Here is a 19,183-nt window from a genome sequence, read left to right as displayed (position 1 = left end):
CAATATTTTTAATATTTGTATGTCATAGATTAATAATTACATTGTTTTAAATGTTGTGAGCTGCTTTGCATCTCAGTCAAGACATAAAAAGATATAAATATGATAATATTACTAATAATTTATTTATTTATTTATTTACATCACTTTTACCCCGCCTTTCTCTCAGAGGAGACTCAAAGCGGCTTACAGTAATAGGCAAAAATTCAATGCCTAAAAACAATGTAAAAACAACAATTCATATAAAACAATCTACAAAACAACAGTTCATATAAAACAGATACCATTACAAAATAAAATCACATTATATAAAATTTTAAGAATGTCCAAGATTAAAATCCCTTCATCCAGAATCCTCAAGTCCCTAACAAATAACAATTCGTCCCTTTGAAAAAGTGAGAAGGCAAACCAGTTTTCTCATGTTGTATGTCCAGCCATACAACCTATAATACCCAGCTGACATGGCTGGGGGATAATGGGAGTTGTAGGGCAACAAATACAGAGACACTTTGGGTTGGGGAAGGCTGTTGTAAATGGTAAAAAGGTAATTAACTCTGCTGGGAGAAGAATGTCACAAATGCAAAGAGAAGCATAATGTTCTGTACATGACTCCAAAGATTAAGAAATGAAATGAGATGTGGTTGAAAGGGATACTAGAATTCCGTGTGTGTGTGTGTGTGTGTGTGTGTGCGTGCATATGCATGTGTGCACATTTTTGAGTGTGTGTGAGAGAGAGAGACTGCTTCCTGAAGAAGCCAGAGTTTGGAAAAGTTTTTTTTTTTTTTTTACATAAGCCTTCGTGTAGTCATGCTGACTGGAGGATTCTTGAAAATTTTGTTTAAAGAAGCATCTTTTCCAGATGCTAAAAGATCCCCGGGATATGTTGAAAACAATGACTTCCCTGTGGGCCAACAAGCAAATATTGAACCCATGTCCCTAGTTCACTCCTGGCTCTCCATTCGTTTTGCTTTGCTTTAGCTGGCTGCAGGCAACCCAGTCCACCCATTTCTTCAATTCTCCATTCTTTTTTTTTTAAGTGGTGCAACATTGTTCTCAAGCTACACAAAAAAGCCATGAGAAAATCTGCAGCTCTTCTCAAAACAATTCTGCTTAAAAACGTCCACAGAAGGAGACTCCAATGGACTCCCAAGCATCACATTCTACTGTTGGACAGGTCCAGCCATTAGAAACTTCTTCCTAAAGTTTATGTGGAATTGTTTTTCTTGCAATTTGAATCCAGGGCAGCAGAAAGCAGTCTTTCCCCCTCCTCAGTGGCGCATCCTGTCCAATATTTGAACATGGCTCTCAGATCCCCTTCTCTCAGCCTTCTTTTCTCCAAACTAAACAGACCCAGGGTTGTTGTATGTTTTCCGGGCTGTATGGCCATGTTCCAGAAGTATTCTCTCCTGACGTTTCGCCCACATCTATGGCAGGCATCCTCAGAGCTTGTGAAGTATGGAGAAACTAAGCAAGGAAGGTTTATATATATATATCTGTGGAAAGTCCAGGGTGAGAGAAGAACTCTTGTCTGACATGATAGGTGTCTGGCATTTCTGTCAAGCACTTGATGAACCAACCTGGACACAGTATATTATTTGGGAACACAGAAATGCTTGACCACTCCAACACCTATCATGTCAGACTACACAGAGAAGCCATTGAAATCCACAAGCATGTGGACAACTTCAACAGAAAGGAGGAAACCATGAAAATGAACAAAATCTGGCTACCAGTATTAAAAAACTCAAAAATCAGAACAGTAAATAAGAAGCAACAAGTTCCAGACATGAATCAACCGGGGCAGCTAACGACTCTAAACAAAGTATGCCCCCAGCAGGAAGAAGCCAGGAGATGAAGCTATTCAATGCTAATTAAGGCGATTAACTACAACATTCACACTAGCCTCCAACTGACAAGAATTCTTCTCTCACCCTGGACTTTCCACAGATATATATAAACCTTCCTTGCTTAGTTTCTCCATACCGCACAACCTCTGAGGATGCCTGCCATAGATGTGGGCGAAACATCAGGAGAGAATACTTCTGGAACATGGCCAGACAGCCTGGAAAAAATACAACAACCCTGTGATCCCGGCCATGAAAGCCTTCGACAACACATTAAACAGACCCAGAATCCTAAGCTGTTTCTCAGAGGGATTCATGTCTCCCAGACCTTTGACTATTTTGGTCACTTTTCACTGGACACCTGTCCTGTCCATCTCCTTCTTGAATTGCTTTGCCCAGAACTTGGCATCGTGATATTTCAGGCAATGAGTAACCAATTAGAACAGAACTATGACTTCCCTCAATATACCCCTTTTGAAGCAGTCTAGAATCGCATTGGCTTCGTAGCTTCCACATCACACTGTTGGTTCACGCTCAGCTTGTGGTCTACTAAGACTCCTAGATCCCTTTCCCATGGAAACCTTTGCTTATAGTTCATTCATTACTATTACGGTGGTGGGTGCCTCACTTGTTGGATCATACATCCCATGTTCTACCTGCTGTGTGCAGAGGGGTCCTTCTGATCTTGCTCTCTGTATCCCAGATGCCAGGAGAGACATCGAGCAGGTACTGGATCACTCGGGGATCCCCTTCTCGGCAAGCGATGTGGAAACAGTTCCAGCCGTCTTTGTTCTTCAGCAATGGGTTTGCTCCATGCTGGACGAGATCTTGGATGACTTCCAAGTTCCTCCTTGTGCAAGCCATCATGAGGGGTGTCCTAAAAGGAGAAGGGAGAGTAAACAGAACATGCAGTCAATTATCAGGGATAAAAAACATTTTTCGATTCCTAACTTTCAATATTTTATAGTCCATCTTGGACCAAACAGAAAACAATGTTACATTTCCCGAGAAGGCTTAGAAACGGTGTTCCTGTGTATTTTTGCATGCATTTCTGTACCTTTCTGAACTAACAAGTTGATTACACAATGTAACAAAATTTGAAAAAAATTCAGTTCCTGGTTTGAAAGTGTTATCTCCTGTTTAATTGTTTGGTACTTACAGCAGAGTCTCACTTATCCAATGTTCTGGATTATCCAACACATTTTTGTAGTCAATGTTTTCAATATATCATGATATTTTGGTACTAAATTTGTAAATACAGTAATTACTACGTAGCATTACTGCAGATTGAACTACTTTTTCTGTCAAATTTGTTGTATAACATGATGTTTTGGTGCTTAATTTTTAAAATCATAACCTAATTTGATGTTTAATAGGCTTTTCCTTAATCTCTCCTTATTATCCAACATATTCGCTTATCCAATGTTTTGCCGGCCCGTTTACGTTGGATAAGCGAGACTCTACTGTACTTTGAAAGTCGTTGTTCTACTTCAGAAACTTCGTTTTTGTGCCTGCCATAATCTAGGTTGAATTGGTTAAGGCTATGAGATATTCATTGAATAACTACAGCAAAATGTGCTGCAGGATGTCTTTGTTTTTGCAGTTTACTAAACCTTTTCCATGTTTTATGACTGAACCAATTAAGAAATGATATTTATAATCCAGGAACAAAAAAAATGTGTTAGATAGTGTTATATTTCCCACAGTTTATAATCTAGAGCCTAATTGTATTCTTTTCTTTTTTTACTCCATTTTTAATTAACTTTTTAAAAAATATATACACATAAAGAAAATAAGCATACTTACCTATCTCTCTCTCTCTCTCTCTCTCTCTATATATATATATGAGAAAGTAAAGTATATACATTTGTCCGTTTGTACCACTAAGGCTGTCGTGAGGTGAAGTGGCCCTCTATTATGTCACTGGATTGGCTACTGCAAGGTGACGAGGGGTTTTGTGCTGCTACTGGGAAAGGAAACAAGGAGAAAAAGAAGGGAAAGAAAGGAAGCAAAAGGAAAGGAGGAAAGTTATGAATGGAGGCAAGGAAGGAAGGAAGGAAGGAAGGAAGGAAGGAAGGAAGGAAGGAAGGAAGGAAGGAAGGAGAGAAAGAGAGAGAAAGTAAGGAAAAACAGATGAAGGAAGGGAGAGGAAAAAAGAAAAAGAGAAGAGGTGTATGAGAGAAAGCAAGGAAAGGAGGAAAGAAAGGAAGAAAAGAGGAAGGGAGAATGTGAATTTGGGAAGGAGCCACAAGGACATCCTGCCCAAAGAGCATAACCAGAAAGTTGCAATGGAAACATTGTGAGGAAGGTTTTCTAAGAGCTGGAGAAAGGAGAAAGCAGGTGGGCAGCAGCACCTCGGACAACAGGGTTATAGCAGGTATATAAACTACAGTAGAGTCTCACTTATCCAAGCTAAACGGGCCGGCAGAAGCTTGGATAAGTGAATATCTTGGATAATAAGGAGGGATTAATGAAAAGCCTATAAAACATCAAATTAGGTTATGATTTTACAAATTAAGCGCCAAAACATCATGTTATACAACAAATTTGACAGAAAAAGTAGTTCAATACGCAGTAATGTTATGTTGTAATTACTGTATTTACGAATTTAGCACAAAAATATCATGATATATTGAAAATATTGACTACAAAAATGGCTTGGATGATCCAGAAGCTTGGATAAGCGAGGCTTGGATAAGTGAGACTCTACTGTAATACAGTAGAACCTCTACTTAAGAGCATCCCAACTTAAGAGTGTTTTGAGTTAAGAGCTGTCACTTGACCCAGGTCTTGCTTTGCCATAAAGGCAGCATTTTGAACTAAGAGTGAGCATCAGAGGGAGTGATAGCATGATAGTACAGGGCTTTAGGGCTTCAAGGGAGCAGCCTCCGAGCCTCGTGCTCTTGTTTGCTTTGGACGATTGTGGTCTGCTTTGCTATTATCCTCTTTGAGTAACCTTGGGTTAGTTACTTTTAATGTGGTTTTTATTCCTCGTCTGTTTGACTTCATGAAGAGAGAGGGGCAGGGGAGAAAACAAAAGAGGGGGGAGGCTGGAATCAGGACAGTAGAAAGAAGAAAATGATGCTTCTGCCTCTTCACTTTGTGCTTTGTGCTTCCTTGCCACAACTTTGTGCGTCTTTGTGCATTTAAAACTTGGTCTTTCTTTGTCTCTTGATCCATGTGAAATGTGCATTTATACATTATTTGTTATTTATAAGGTACATTTCATTATCCCCAGTCTTTTAAACTTCAACACGCCTATCTGTATTTTATAATGCATTTTATGAATGTTTTATGTAAGTTAATTTTTAACTGATTTATAATGTATTGTACAGGTTTTATTTGTGTGTTTTATTGTAAGCCGCCCTGAGTCCCCTGTTGGGTGAGAAGGGCGGGATATAAATATTGTAATAAATAAATAAATAAATTTAAAAACATGTAACAAAATTGGGTGTAGGTAGTGGGTTTGGGGGGCTAGGACAAATTAATAGCATTTCAATGGGAAAATCTGCTTTGGGATAAGAGCATTTTGAGTTAAGAACTCGGCCAAAGAACAAATTAAAACCTTAATTCAAAGTATCACTGTAATAATTATAATAGAAGATAACATACCAGTCTGATTTTTTCAGGCAGTCGACAGCAGCCCCTCGGTTCAGCAGGTACAAGGCGCAGTCCCAGTGCCCCATGGAAGCCGCTTCGTGGAGGGGACGCTTGTAATCGTTGTTGAAGAGCTCCAGATCCATTCCCAAGGTCTCGACTAAGTATTGGACGATGCTGAGGTGGCCGTGCCGGGCGGCATAGTGGAGCAGAGTGTCCCCCGACCGGCCAAAGTGCTTCCTCCGCACCTCCTGGCTCAAGCCCTCCACACTTTTCATTTCTTCTTGAAGAATGGGGAGCTTCCCTTCTTGAACCAACCTGGGAAGAGCTTTCTGGAGCTCCCCTTCAGACATCATTGGGATTGGTCAAAGGATCTGTAGAATAAAGACAGTGATTTTTTATTATTTAAAATCATAGAACCATAGAATAATAGTGTTGGAAGAGACCACGTGGGCCATCTATTCCCACCCCTTGCCATGCAGGAAAAGCACAATCAAAGCAGCCCCAACTGATGGCCATCTAGCCTCTGTTTCAAAGCCTCCAAAGAAAGAGCCTCCACCATAGTCTAGGGCAGAGAGAGAGTTCCACTGCTGAACAGCTCTCTCTCAGTGAGGAAGTTCTTCCTCATGTTCAGGTGGAATCTTCTTTCCTGGAGTTTGAAGCCATTGTTCCACGTCCTGGTCTTCAGGGCAGCAGAAAACAAGTTTGCACTCTCCTCCCTATGAATTCCCCTCACATATTTGTATATGGCTGTCTCCTCTCAGCCTTCTCTTCTGCAGGCTAAACATGTCCAGCACTTTAAGCCGCTCCTCATAGGGCTTGTTCTCCAGACCCTTGATCATTTTAGTTGCCCTCCTCTGGACACATTCCAGCTTCTCAACATCTCCCTTCAACTGTGGTGCCCAGAATTGACCAAGACAGGATAGAGGGGGAGCATGCCTTCCCTGGATCTAGACACTAGACTCCTATTTATGCAGGCCAAAATCCCGTTGGCTTTCTTAGCAGCCACATCACATTGTTGGTTCATGTTTAACTTGTCGTCCACAAGGACTCCAAGATCTTTTTCACACGTACTGCTGTCGAGCCAGGCCTCGTCCCCCATTCTGTATTTTTGCATTGTATTATTTCTGCCCAAGTGGAGTATCTTGCATTTATCTCTGTTGAACTTCATTTTGTTAGTTTCGGCCCATCTCTCTAGCCTGTTAAGATAGTTTTGAATTCTGCTCTTGTCTTCTGGAGTGTTGGCTATCCCTCCCAATTTGGTGTCATCTACAAACTTGATGATCATGCCTTCTAAACCTTTGTCTAAGTCGTTAATAAAGATATTGAACAGAACCAGGCCTAGGACGGAACCCTGCTTATGGCACTCCACTTGTCATTTCTTCCTCAATGCGGAAGAAAAAACATGCAGGTCAAGAATAGGTCTCTACAGTCACCTATGGACCCACCACCAAAAGTACACTTGAAAGGCAATCATACTTGGACATGAGTGATCGCCATTGATGATGAAGATGTCACTTCTTTCCAGGATGAAGAAGAACTACAGTACAGTCTCACTTATCCAACATAAACGGGTCAGCAGAACGTTGGCTAAGTGAATATGTTGGATAATAAGGAGGGATTAAGGAAAAACCTATTAAACATCAAATTAGTTTATGATTTTACAAATTAAGCACCAATACATCATGTTATACAACAAATTTGACAGAAAAAGTAGTTCAATATGCGGTAATGTTATGTTGTAATTACTGTATTTACGAATTTAGCACCAAAATATCACGATATATTGAAAACATTGACTACAAAAAATGTGTTGGATAATCCAGAACGTTGGATAAGCGAGTGTTGGATAAGTGAGACTCTACTGTATTGGGTTTGGTCACTCAACCAATGACAGATCCACTGAAGAGTAGTGTTGCCTTGGCCATATTGGACTAATTTACTTGCAAGAAAGTCATGGAAGGCCTTGTCAGGATCTGCTCCATCCACAGCATTCCCTGCATCTGCCAAGCTTGTAACTCTATTGGAAATAGAGATAATATGATAAGAAATCCATATAGATAACAATTCAATAAATACCCTAAAACAGGCCCGGGCCAACTGGGCCCTCCAGATGTTTTGGACTCCAACTCCCACAATTCCTAACAGCCGGTAGGCTGTTAGGAATTGTGGGAGTTGGAGTCCAAAACACCTGGAGGGCCCCAGTTGGCCCATCTATATCCTTCTATTATTCTCCTTACCTTCTTTGGGCCTTTAGTTGTTTTGGACTTCAACTCCCAGGATTCCCAGTGTACTTAGCAAATAGCCGGGAATCCTGGGAAATGAAGTCCCAAAAAAAGTCTCGAAACCGGAAGTAGGAGCAAAACGCTTCATTCGTCCCAGAGCTATCGAAAACCCGGAAATTGATCTTGGATAGGTTGCTGAGAATGTCAATCAGAGGTATTGGGCGGGGCTGCTCCCTAGCAGAGCGTCAATAGGGTTTCGTTGCCAAGGAGAAGCAAGTTAGGATGAGCGCGCAAGACAGGAAGTGTTGATTTCTTCCAAGATCAGAGTAAGTAGAAAGGACAGCCTTAATTGCTTAGTGTTTAATTAGTAATGATTACTTGCCTTTTAATTGTCTTGACTTATTGGGATCTGGGTATTTTTAGGGGACTGCTGCCACTGATTCAGAGTTATTCCTAACTTTGGGTGGGTTATTTAAAATCATTTAAATTAATCAAGCAAAAGATATGACAGTCTCATTTATTTTTTCTCATTTATTTTTTTCATTCTGTTTATTTTGATAAGTCATTTATTTAAAAAGTTTGATTATTCATTTAAAGCTCAAGATCATCCAATGTGGACTTAATTTCACTTTCAATTGTTTCTATTACAGGTTGAATATCCATTATTATTACAGTATATGATGTGTGTATATATATATATATGTGTGTGTGTGTGTATGTTATAATTATTATAAATAATATAACATTTATCTGTGTCATATTATTTATATTATATATATATACAGTAGAGTCTCACTTATCCAAACCTCGCTTATCCAAGGTTCTGGATTATCCAAGCCATTTTAGTAGTCAATATTTTCAACATATCGTGATATTTTGGTGCTAAATTCATAAATACAGTAATTACAACATAACATTCCTGCGTATTGAACTACTTTTTCTGTCAAATTTGTTGTATAACATGATGTTTTGGTGCTTAATTTGTAAAATCATAACCTAATTTGATGTTTAATAGGCTTTTCCTTAATCCCTCCTTATTATCCAAGATATTCGCTTATCCAAGCTTCTGCGGGCCAGTTTAGTTTGGATAAGTGAGACTCTACTGTATATAATACTCATAATAAGCAAAGGATATGAATGGGACAGTCTCATTTATTTCTTCATTCTGTTTATTTTGATAAGTCATTTATTAAAAAAAGAGTTTAATTATTCATTTGAAGTTCAAGATCATCCAATGTGGACTTAATTTCACTTTCGATTGTTTCTATTACAGGTTGAATATCCATTATTATTACAGTATATGGTGTGTGTATATATATATGTGTGTGTATTATAATTATTATAAATAATATAACATTTATCTGTGTCACATTATATATATATATATATATATATATATATCTCATAATAATATGTTATAATTTATATATATAATATGTGTTATATTATTTATGTTATTTATATTAGAAAAACATTTTATTGATTAGCCCTTAGGCCATATCAAAGTACCAAGCCAAACAACCAGCCTTGAAAAGACCTGATTACATTCTAAACAAAAATTAGATAAAACACTTGTAACAATACAATAAATAAATATGATAAAACTGACTGTATGCACCATATTTCATGGTCACCCCTACAATTTTACCCCAATCTGCCACACATATGTGGATCTCAAACGTATTGTTTTGCTCAAATACAGAGCTGTTTTATATGTTATTTTTGGATCTTGGCCGCACATAAAATACGTTGTATTATTTATATTAATTATAATATATTATGAATATTATATATAATAATTAATATAACTAATATAACATATGTGTTATATTATTTATATTATATATAATACTCATAATAATGTACTATGTGTTCTATTATTTATACTAATTATAATATGTATTATTATAAATTTATAGCTATAATATTAATAACAGAATATAAACTAGCTTGGGGACCCGGCGTTGCCCGGGTTATTAGAAGAAGGCATTGTATGTTTTGGGATGCGAGGTAATATCAGTTAAGTTTGATCCAGATCCGTTGGGTTTAGTGCTGTCTGGATAAGGGTGAACTACAATTCCCATATTCCTAGGGCAATCACCCCCAAACCCTGACAGTATTCACAGTTGGACATGTTGGGTCTATATGACAAGTTTGGAACAGATCTGATGTCAGCTGGGTTCAGTTTTCTCTGGATAAGGGTGAACTATAACTCCCAAAATGAAGGTCCATTCCCACTAACCCCTGCAGTATGTTCAGTTGGTCATGGGGCTTCTTTGTGCCAAGTTTGGTCGCAGTTCATTGTTGGCGGGGGTCACAGTATCAGTGAAGGTACTGCAAGTCCCATCATCCATCGCAAGTGTAGTCCAGATTCATCGATGGTTGGGTTCACAGTACTCTCTGGATGTATAGCCGTGAATAGCATTTCCCCTCTATATTATTTTATTTATTTATTTATTTACTTACAGTATTTATATTCCGCGCTTCTCACCCTGAAGGGGACTCAGGGCGGATCGCATTACACATATAAGGCAAACATTCAGTGCCTTGACATAGAAAAAAGACAGAGACAAACGCAGGCTCCGAGCTGGCCTCGAACTCATGACCTCTTGGTCAGAGTGATTTGTTGCAGCTGGCTGCAGCTGTCTGCAGCTGGCTGCTCACCAGCTTGCGCCACAGCCCGGGCCCGAGCTATATACTCTTAGTTTATATTTCTCAGTTTTCTGATTATTATAATTTGACTTGTAAGATCATCAGGAAAGCAACCTGATGTCTTTAGGCACATTTACACTGTAACTTCAATGCTGTTTGACACCACTTTAATTGCAGTGGCTGAATGTCATTGAATCCCGAGACCTTTAGTAGTTTTATGAAGTCTTTAGCTTTCTCTGCTAAGGAGGGTCGGTCTCTCACTGCATTAAAAATCCCGGGATTTCATTGCATTGAGCCGACGTAATCATACTGCATTCATTCATTCTGCAACCCACAATCTGAATTAAACTAATTTGGTTACTTACTTTCATTGGCCGCAGTGAACCGTTTTAAGCGACGCCACTTGACCAACGCCGACTGCAGAGCTTTGATCCAGAGCAGGGAAGGCATCTCTCCCTTGACGCAACCTTTTAGCCAAAGGCCAAGAAGCAGCCAAGATCCGAACAGAGGCCTCTATCCCAATTGCCGGAGCAAGAAGCATCCCAAAGGTACCACACCTGACCATTTGGCGGAAGTATGAAGCAAGTGTATCTGGTTTTCTGACTGCATGCAGATTATAAACCATGGAACATTTTTGCAAGACTTTAGGCACGGGCAAACTTGGGCCCTCCAGGTGTTTTGGACTCCAACTCCCACAATTTCTAACAGCCGATAGGCTGTTAGGAATTGTGGGAGTTTGAGTACAAAACACCTGGAGGGCCCAAGTTTGTCTGTGCCTGCCTTAGCCACTTTGTGTCTCAATCAAAGAGATAATGGTAGGCAATAATAATAATAACAACAACAGCACAACATTTTGGAATATTTGGGGGGAGGGATATTTTCAAGCAGTGGATGCTTGAATCTGTGGGTATAGACTATGTGAATATGGAGGGCCAAATTGCATCTCATTAAGTATGTACCAATTGAGCATCCTTTGTTCAGAATTCAGAAATCTGAAATACTATTGTTGTTGTTGTTGTTGTTGTTGTTATTATTATTATTATATTGATGTATATTCCGCTTTATCTCTCCCGAAGGAGACTCAAAGCAGCTTAATATAAAAGTATCAGCATACAATTTAAAATATACCAATATACACAGGATTAAATATAAACAGCATTGCAAAATTCCCAGTTGAAATCATTAAAATATATTCGAAATTAAAAACCACAGCACCGCAAAGAATTGATCTATAATACCTTCTTTAAGGTTTTAGCCTGCTTAAAAAATGTCCACGTATTGTATTAATAGGCTGTATCTGTTAGGTTGATATGAAACATAACTGCATTTAGTCTCAAAGATATCTCACTATGCACATGTATGAAAATAGGTGGGTTCTAAAATCCAAGCTCCAAAACGCTTCTGGTCCTAAACATTTTGGATAAGAGATGCTCAATACGTATATCCAAATATAGGTATTTTAAAATCCCAAATCCAAAACACTTTTGGTTCTGAGTATTTTGGATAAGGCATACCCAACTTGTATATGCAACTGTAGATATTCCAAAATTTGAGACAAACCCAAACTCTCAAACACTTCTGGTTTCAAGCATTTCAGAGAAGGGGTACGCAACCTATATAGCTGTTGTAGTTCAGCCCATTATTGTATCTGCTCCTGTTGTCAATGAGAAAGTGAATCATGGGATTTTTAAGCCTGTGAGCCAGCATGAGATTTTAAGTCCTGACAGGAGACACAGCAGTCTTGTCTCCTGTGTCCCCAGCAGCTAGTGAAGGTCACATTCCAGAGAAGGGTCCAGATGCTGTGAAGTCTTTATCTAGAGAAGCAAGATCAGAAGCTGAAATGAGTTCGGAGGATAAAACCCCAGGTAGAGAGTATAATGAGCTGATAGATAGGAGACTTAGTTTTCGTAAACCCCGGGCTGCACAGCAGAATCTCTGAAGGTCAAAGTGCTTGTTAGAGAAGAAGCCATTATCAGGTAGTCAGGGAAAACGGCATGATTTCATGTGTATATTAGAGAGGCCAAGGGGATTTTCCAGCAGTCTGGTCCACATTGGTAATTGTTCATTCATGTTTTATGCTTCCAAGTTTAAAGGATTGTTCCAGTTTTCTTGTTTTGGATTTTTTGTTGCCTTATGTATCCTGTTTCTCTTGTATTTCTGTGCTTTTGAAAAGACTCTTGTACCTTGAATCTTGTGGACTATTTCATACATTTAGACTTGACATTTTTATTATTTTGCTGAACTGCTTTTTACATAATCTTCAATAAACTGATTTGCTGATTTTACTTGGACTGGAGTGTGGTGGTTAAGTACAGAGGTGCTTCCTGCCCTGTAGTATAACAATACCTAACAATCACACAGAATTTTGCTATAATTTTTTGTCTGTCTGTCTTTTTGTGATGGAGGAGCAGGTCAGTACCGTCTCATCACCGACTACTTCCGCAAGAAGCCTCACCCCTCGCGATGCTCAGGTAACATGTCAGTGAGCAACAAAATCAAAACAGAGGAAACCACGGATCCCCCCTTATCTACAGATGAGGATTCATGCTCCCTTTTGGAAGACTACGAGTCAGTTCCTAGCACATGCCCACAGGCTTCCCACAATAGTGACCAATGGGAACAGGATGATGATAAATCCATGCTGGAGGGGCTTCTTGAGTGCCCTCTGGGCGATGGAAGTGTCAAGCGGGAAGTTGATGACACAGAGGTCAACCTGCTTCCGGACGTGTGTTTTGAGCTCTTAAGGACTGCATCTTGGGAAGTGCCACAAGGAAGCATCAATCACATGTCGGCAAGTAACAGAATCAAAACAGAGGAAACTGCGGACCCCCCCTTGGCTACAGATGAGGATTCCTGCTCGCTTTTGGAAGGCTGCGAGGAGCCAGTGGTTCCTAGCAAACGCGCACGGATTTCCCTCTATGGTGACCAGTGGGAACAAGATGATGATAAATCATTGCTGGAGGGGCTTCTTGAGTGCCCTCTGGGTGATGGAAGTGTCGAGCAGAAAGTTGACAACACAGAGATTGACCCGCTTCCGGACGCATGTTTTGGGCTCTTGGGGACCGCATCTTGGGATGTGCCGCAAGGAAGCATCGATCAGCTGCCGGACGAAGTCCTCCAGGAGATCTTTGCCCTTGTTCCAGCCACTGATCTCTTCCAGAGCCTCAGCCTGGTGTGCCAACGTTGGTGGCGGATCATTGCTGACCATCAAGTGAGTGCCATGTTATGCCAGGATGGGCAATGGTCAAGCCATGGTCCATATGTAGACATCCCTTTCTTTTTCAGGGCTGGACTCTCTCCTTACAAAAATTATCTAGGACAGCGGTTCTCAACCTGGGGTCCTCAAATGTTTTTGGCCTTCAACTCCCAGAAATCCTAACAGCTGGTAAACTGGCTGGGATTTCTGGGAGTTGTAGGCCAGAAACATCTGGGGACCCCAGGTTGAGAACCACTGATCTAGGACATTTTGAAAAGTTGGGATTAAAAACACCTGGAAGGTATCCATTCCAGAACCCTTTGCACAAGACAACATTCATGTCTTCTTATTAGTTACTCTCTTCTCATCATGGCTTAACACAGGCCCCTTCTACACTGCTGTATAAAATTCAGATTATCTCCTTTGAACTGGATTATATGGCAGTGTAGACTCATATAATTTAGTTCAAAGCAGATATGTGGATTTTCTGTAGGAAATAGCAACCTTCTTCAAACTTCCACTAGTTATTTGTTGCGTATATAATTCAGATTGCTTACTGTATTGTATATGTGTGTATTGGTTTGCAGTTTTCCTTAACTCTTTGTTGTGGGAGGGGCTGCAGACCATGCGATCAGATCTGGGACTATTCATGACTCAGACTCCATTTTAGAAACTATGCTTAGAGACTTCAGTAGAAACCAATGTATGCTTTTAGAAGTCAGTAGGGACAGAATGCTGTACAGAACCCATTAGACTTTCAAGGCAGAAACAGAGACTCTATTAGACTCTCAGACCAGAGAGCTGCTTCAGGTTTCGGACTGTTGATTATAAGAAAGATGACCTGTGTTATCTACATAAACTACTTCAAATCTGAGTATTGTTGTGTGTTTTCCGGGCTGTATGGCCATGTTCCAGAAATATTCTCTCCTGACGTTTCACCCACATCTATGGCAGGCATCCTCAGAGGTTGTGAGTTATACCTCACAACCCCTCTCACAATCTCAAGAAACAAGGTAAAGGGAAAGCTGCTTACCAAAACATACATATACAATACAGTAAGCAAACAGAATCATATACAAACAAATCACTAGTGGAGGCTTTAAGAAGGTTGCTATTTCCAACAGTCGGGGATACTCCAAAATGGAGCCCATAATGTCTAAGTGAAAACCACATAGCAAAGCAAAACCAATTAAGGCCATGGCTTAATGTTCTGGAATCACGAGAGTTGTAGTTTTGTAAGGGTCTTATCTTCCCTGCCCAAGAGTGCTGGTGCATCAACCAAACTCCAGCTCCCAGGACTCCTTAGCATGGAGCCATGACAGTTAAAGTAGTGCTAAACTTCATTACTTCTACAGTATAGATGCACCCTTCACTTCATTTTGGATTATGCATGAGTGATATCCCAGTAGGTTGTATTTGCAATTCTGATGGTATGGATATCCAGTCTCTGTTGAGTTTTGGAGACCTCTTTATTTGGCTTTACAGTTCATTCCGTGGAAAAAGCTGTACCATCAGTACCTGAAGGCTCAACCCGAAGCGCTGTTGACCGTCAAAGCAATTCTGCAGCGGTACCACCTGAGCAAGGAGCAGGACGAGTGTATGCTGGGATTCATCCGGTGGGTCATGCTTCTCAAACAGGATTCCCCCCAAAAAACAGGAAGGGCAGGTTCAGTTGCTGTGTTATGAACCTCTTTAAGGCAGAATGTAAATCAATTGGCAATGCCTCTCATTGGGTCTTACAGTCAGACAGCTAAATCTACACATTCTGCACCCATGAATTCAACTCACCTGTGGCTTGAAAATATTCCACATCTCTTGTATCCATGGATTCAACCATCCATGGCTTGAAAATATAAGAAGGGAAAAGAAAATTTCTCCCCTAAAAGCAGACCTTGATTTTGCCATTTTATTATCAGGGACACCATTTTGCCATATAAAAAGTAAAAGACAAGGCAGTCCACTTTCACCCCTACTATTAATGTTAATGGTTTTTAACTGGGAATTTTAAAATACTATTTATATTTAATCCTGTTTTAATGTGTGTATATTTGTATATTTTAAATTGTATGCAGATGCTTTTATGTTAAGCCACTTTGAGTCTTCTTCAGGAGAGATAAAGCAGGGTATAAATAAATATAATAATAATAATAATAATAATAATAATAATAATAATAATAATAATAATATTTAAATTAGTATTTAGAGTTCTTTTGGCGAAGAATAAAAGGTGGGATCAAAGGATTGAAAGTCAAAAATGAAATCTACAAATGAAAAGTATTTGCTGATGATGTATCAATAATAATTGAAGATTCCATCAAAAATAGTGGAAAAGTACCATCAGTGAATTAAAAGCAGACTCAAAATAAATAGGAATTTTAATCATTATTGTTATGTTTTAATCATAAATTTTAAACTCGTGTTCTTTGTTTAATCTCCATTTTGTGTATTTTGATATGTTCTTTATAGAAGTACGTTTTAATATGTATTTTTTTGGCATTGAATGTTTGCCATTTTTTTTTGTTGTCAACCACCCTGAGTCCGCCTGGGGAGACAGGGCAGGATAGAAATAAAGTATTTATTATCTTTTATAGGAATATATTTTAATGTGTATTTGTGGTATTTTTACAATGTTTATGTGTTTTGATTCTTCTATAACCTGCCTCGAATCCCTTTTGGGAGATGGTAGTAATAAAGTTTATTATTATAAGTGTATTACTATTTTCTCTCAACAAGGACACTCAAAGCAGCTGTCTTAAATGAGCCTGACCTCGACTCTTTTCTCTTTTGATTTCCACAAAGATGCATTGCTTCCATCAAACCGTATCGTTGCAGGGACCCGGAGGCCATTCTGGAATGCTTGAAAAACCACTCTCTTTTCCCCAAAGCAGACATCTGCATTGCGAACAGGCTTCCTGACCTGCAGGACTCCAAGCCTGAAGTAGGTTCAGTGTTGTAAACAATACTATACTTGAAGCCATATCGCAGACATGGGCAAACTTCGGCCCTCCAGGTGTTTTGGATTTCAACTCCTACAATTCCTAACAGCTTACTGGCTGGTAGGAATGGTGGGAGTTGAAGTCCAAACATCGGGAGGGCTAAAGTTTGTCCATGCCTGCCATAGAGCTTTAGGTGTTGGAACTGAGCCCGTGTTGCTCCCTTTTTCTGTGTCCCCTCCAGGCACCCTATTCTTGGGCGGTGATGTCCGCCATCGTGCTCCTCTCTGGAAGTGTCTGTGACATCCAGGAACTGGTGGCTTGTCTTCGGAGACCCAGCTCCACCTTGTCCTCCATTGATATCATGGAGGCTCTCTATTGCATGGGTACCCTACTCTACGCCATGCGGGAGAGTGACATCCGCGTTAGTAACAGGTGGGTCTGCCTAGGACGTGTCCAGAGAAGGGTTGCAAACCCTCTGAGGAATAGTGGAGGGAGCTGGGGATGATTAGCTTGGAGGAGGGAAGATTGAGAGAAAGGGATATGGTAGCCAAGATTTAAATATTTGAAAGGTTGTCATATAAGAGATGGAGCCAGCTTGTTTTCTGCTCCTCCAGAGACTGGGACACAACAAAGTAATGGGATTCAAATTGCAGTGGAAAGGGATTCCACCTAAAAATTAGGAATGGCTTCCTGATGGTAAGAGTTGTTCAACAGTGGAATATGCTGCCTGTGGCTGTGATGGAGTTCCCTTATCTGGGCCCGGGCTGTGGCGCAGGCTAGTGAGCAGCCAGCTGCAGCCAGCTGCAACAGATCACTCTGACCAAGAGGTCATGAGTTCAAGGCCAGCTTGGAGCCTATGTTTGTCTTGTCTTTGTTCTATGTTAAAGGCATTGAATGTTTGCCTTATATGTGTAATGTGATCCGCCCTGAGTCCCCTTCAGGGTGAGAAGGGCGGAATATAAATGCTGTAAATAAATAAATAAATAAATAATCTGAAGGTTTTTAAGCAGAGGCTGGATGGCCATCTGTTAGAGGTGCTTTAATTGTGTCTTCCTGGTAGACGGGGGTCGGACTAGATGGCCTTTGGACTCTCATCCAGTTCTGTGATTCTATGGTTGTCTGCAAGTGAGCAAAATAAAAATACTTTCCTTTGGCTTCAGCAAGACTGACCTTTATGTTTGTAGTAGAGGGAGAGAAACGTAGTGATGGAAAGCATGAGGAACATGTGTTATATTGATTTGTGTTTTGATTAAGCTGTTTCTGTATCGGCTCCATATCTTTGTCATCAGGCATTTGGGGAATAACAAGTGTTGTGGTTTGTGGAGAATATGATGTTTCAGAGGATGAGGAAGGGGATTTTGTGGGGTCTCAGGAAGGGGTTTTGGGAGATGGCAGTGGCATGGAGAGCTGTGTTATTGAATCTCTTGGAAGTTCTCAGGATGTTAGAGAAAGCGAAATCTGTTCCCATGATAATCTGCCAGCATGTGCTCCTAAGAGGAATGTGGGGGAGTGTAAGTCTGTTACTAGGACAGAACGGCTGCAGTTGTGCTGCGGGAATGTGAAAGAGAGACAGACTCGCTTTTCCCAGAGGCTTTGAGATAAGCAGAGAAGAAGCAGGTGTACGAGGAGTGATATATACCTCAGGAACCCCTTCCAGAGCTTATACTTTTATCCTCTGCATGTCCAGTTGTTGTTACTATTTCATTGTTTTAACTGATTATTATTGTTTATGTTTTATGTATTTGTTATACTTAATTTTACTGGTTGTATTTTAATCTGTTGTCTGGGCTAGTCTGAGCCGTTCCGACTCCCTTCGGGGAGATGGTGACGGGATACAAAAATTAAATTATTATTATTATAAATTATTATTATGTTATGGAGGCACTCTACTGCATGGGCACCCTGTTCTACGCCATGCAGGAGAGCGACATCCATGTCAGCAACAGGTGGGTCTAGCTAGGATGTGTCCAGAGAAAGGCCACCAAAGTGGTTGGAAACCCAGTCCTCTGAGAACAGCAGAGGGAGCTGGGAATGTTTAGCTTGAGGGAACTGAGGGTTTTAAATTGGCTCCAAGTGTACAGCTCTTTGTGAGAATGATGTTGCATATCAAGTGGAAACACTCTTAAGTTCAATGGCCTTGCTTTAAATGTTCAAGTTTCTGGATTTTGTGTCTCATTCAGATTTTTCTGGATAAGTTTCAAGTTTCTGGATTTTGTGTTGTCGAAGGCTTTCATGGCCAGGATCACAGGGTTGTTGTATGTTTTCTGGGCTGACTGGCCATGTTCCAGAAGTATCCTCTCCTGACATTTCGCCCACAACTATGGCAGGCATCCTCAGAGGTTGTGAGGATTTTAATTACTGGATTTTAATTACTGTTCATGCCTTCATGGATTTTGCTCTGGTTTATTATTTATTTTGTTCTCAAGTTCTGGATATAATTTTGATCAAGTGTATGGATTTTGCCTTGTTTCGCTGTATTGCCTCAAAGTGCAGTTCCAAGTTTTGAATTCCTGTGATTTGATTCATGAAACTATACTCACCTATACTCAGCACCTCTGAAGTTTCTAGATTTGGATTTTGGATTTTATTTTTGATTGTGGTTTTTCTTATATTTCCCTTAATAAACTTCACTTAGTGGATTCTCTCATCCCTGTGTGGTGTCTGGGTGAAAAGGTCTCCCATGGGTGGGGCACAACAACAAGGGTGCAGGCTGCAGGGGATGTTGTGGGTGAGGTT

The 19,183-nt window shown here is 40.1% G+C and overlaps 2 protein-coding genes across 6 annotated transcripts in view; one reads left to right on the top strand and one right to left on the bottom strand.

Moving 5' to 3' along the window:
* Positions 1–7,821, bottom strand: part of ankrd16 (ankyrin repeat domain 16) — a 32,736-nt gene extending 24,915 nt beyond the window's left edge. Inside the window, exons 1-4 of one of the 3 annotated variants that reach the window (XR_010006945.1) lie at positions 7,679–7,820; positions 7,382–7,458; positions 5,454–5,812; positions 2,498–2,718 (exon numbers count right to left, since the gene is read on the bottom strand). Coding sequence is in view for 2 of the 3 variants with exons in the window: in XM_062983336.1 (XP_062839406.1) it covers positions 2,498–2,718; positions 5,454–5,794 (562 nt within the window). In the remaining variant the exon portion in view is untranslated. The other 2 variants (XM_062983336.1, XM_062983337.1) reach the window with 2 other exon arrangements.
* Positions 7,822–7,902: 81 nt separating this feature from the next.
* The window catches only part of fbh1 (F-box DNA helicase 1), a 33,517-nt gene continuing 22,236 nt past the window's right edge, over positions 7,903–19,183 (top strand). The window contains exons 1-6 of one of the 3 annotated variants that reach the window (XM_016993546.2): positions 7,903–7,989; positions 10,696–10,863; positions 12,727–13,526; positions 14,997–15,127; positions 16,311–16,449; positions 16,689–16,879. In XM_016993546.2, coding sequence (XP_016849035.2) covers position 7,989; positions 10,696–10,863; positions 12,727–13,526; positions 14,997–15,127; positions 16,311–16,449; positions 16,689–16,879 — 1,430 coding nt within the window. In that variant the 5' untranslated portion in view covers positions 7,903–7,988. Of the gene's footprint in view, positions 7,990–10,695; positions 10,864–12,720; positions 13,527–14,996; positions 15,128–16,310; positions 16,450–16,688; positions 16,880–19,183 lie in introns of all 3 variants that reach the window. The other 2 variants (XM_016993547.2, XM_003220753.4) reach the window with 2 other exon arrangements.

The sequence above is a fragment of the Anolis carolinensis genome, chromosome 5 (genome assembly GCF_035594765.1).
Source record: "Anolis carolinensis isolate JA03-04 chromosome 5, rAnoCar3.1.pri, whole genome shotgun sequence".
In the NCBI taxonomy this organism is placed as follows: Eukaryota; Metazoa; Chordata; class Lepidosauria; order Squamata; family Dactyloidae; genus Anolis; species Anolis carolinensis.
Note: the sequence above shows the minus strand (reverse complement) of the source record. Positions and strands in the feature narration are given on the sequence as shown.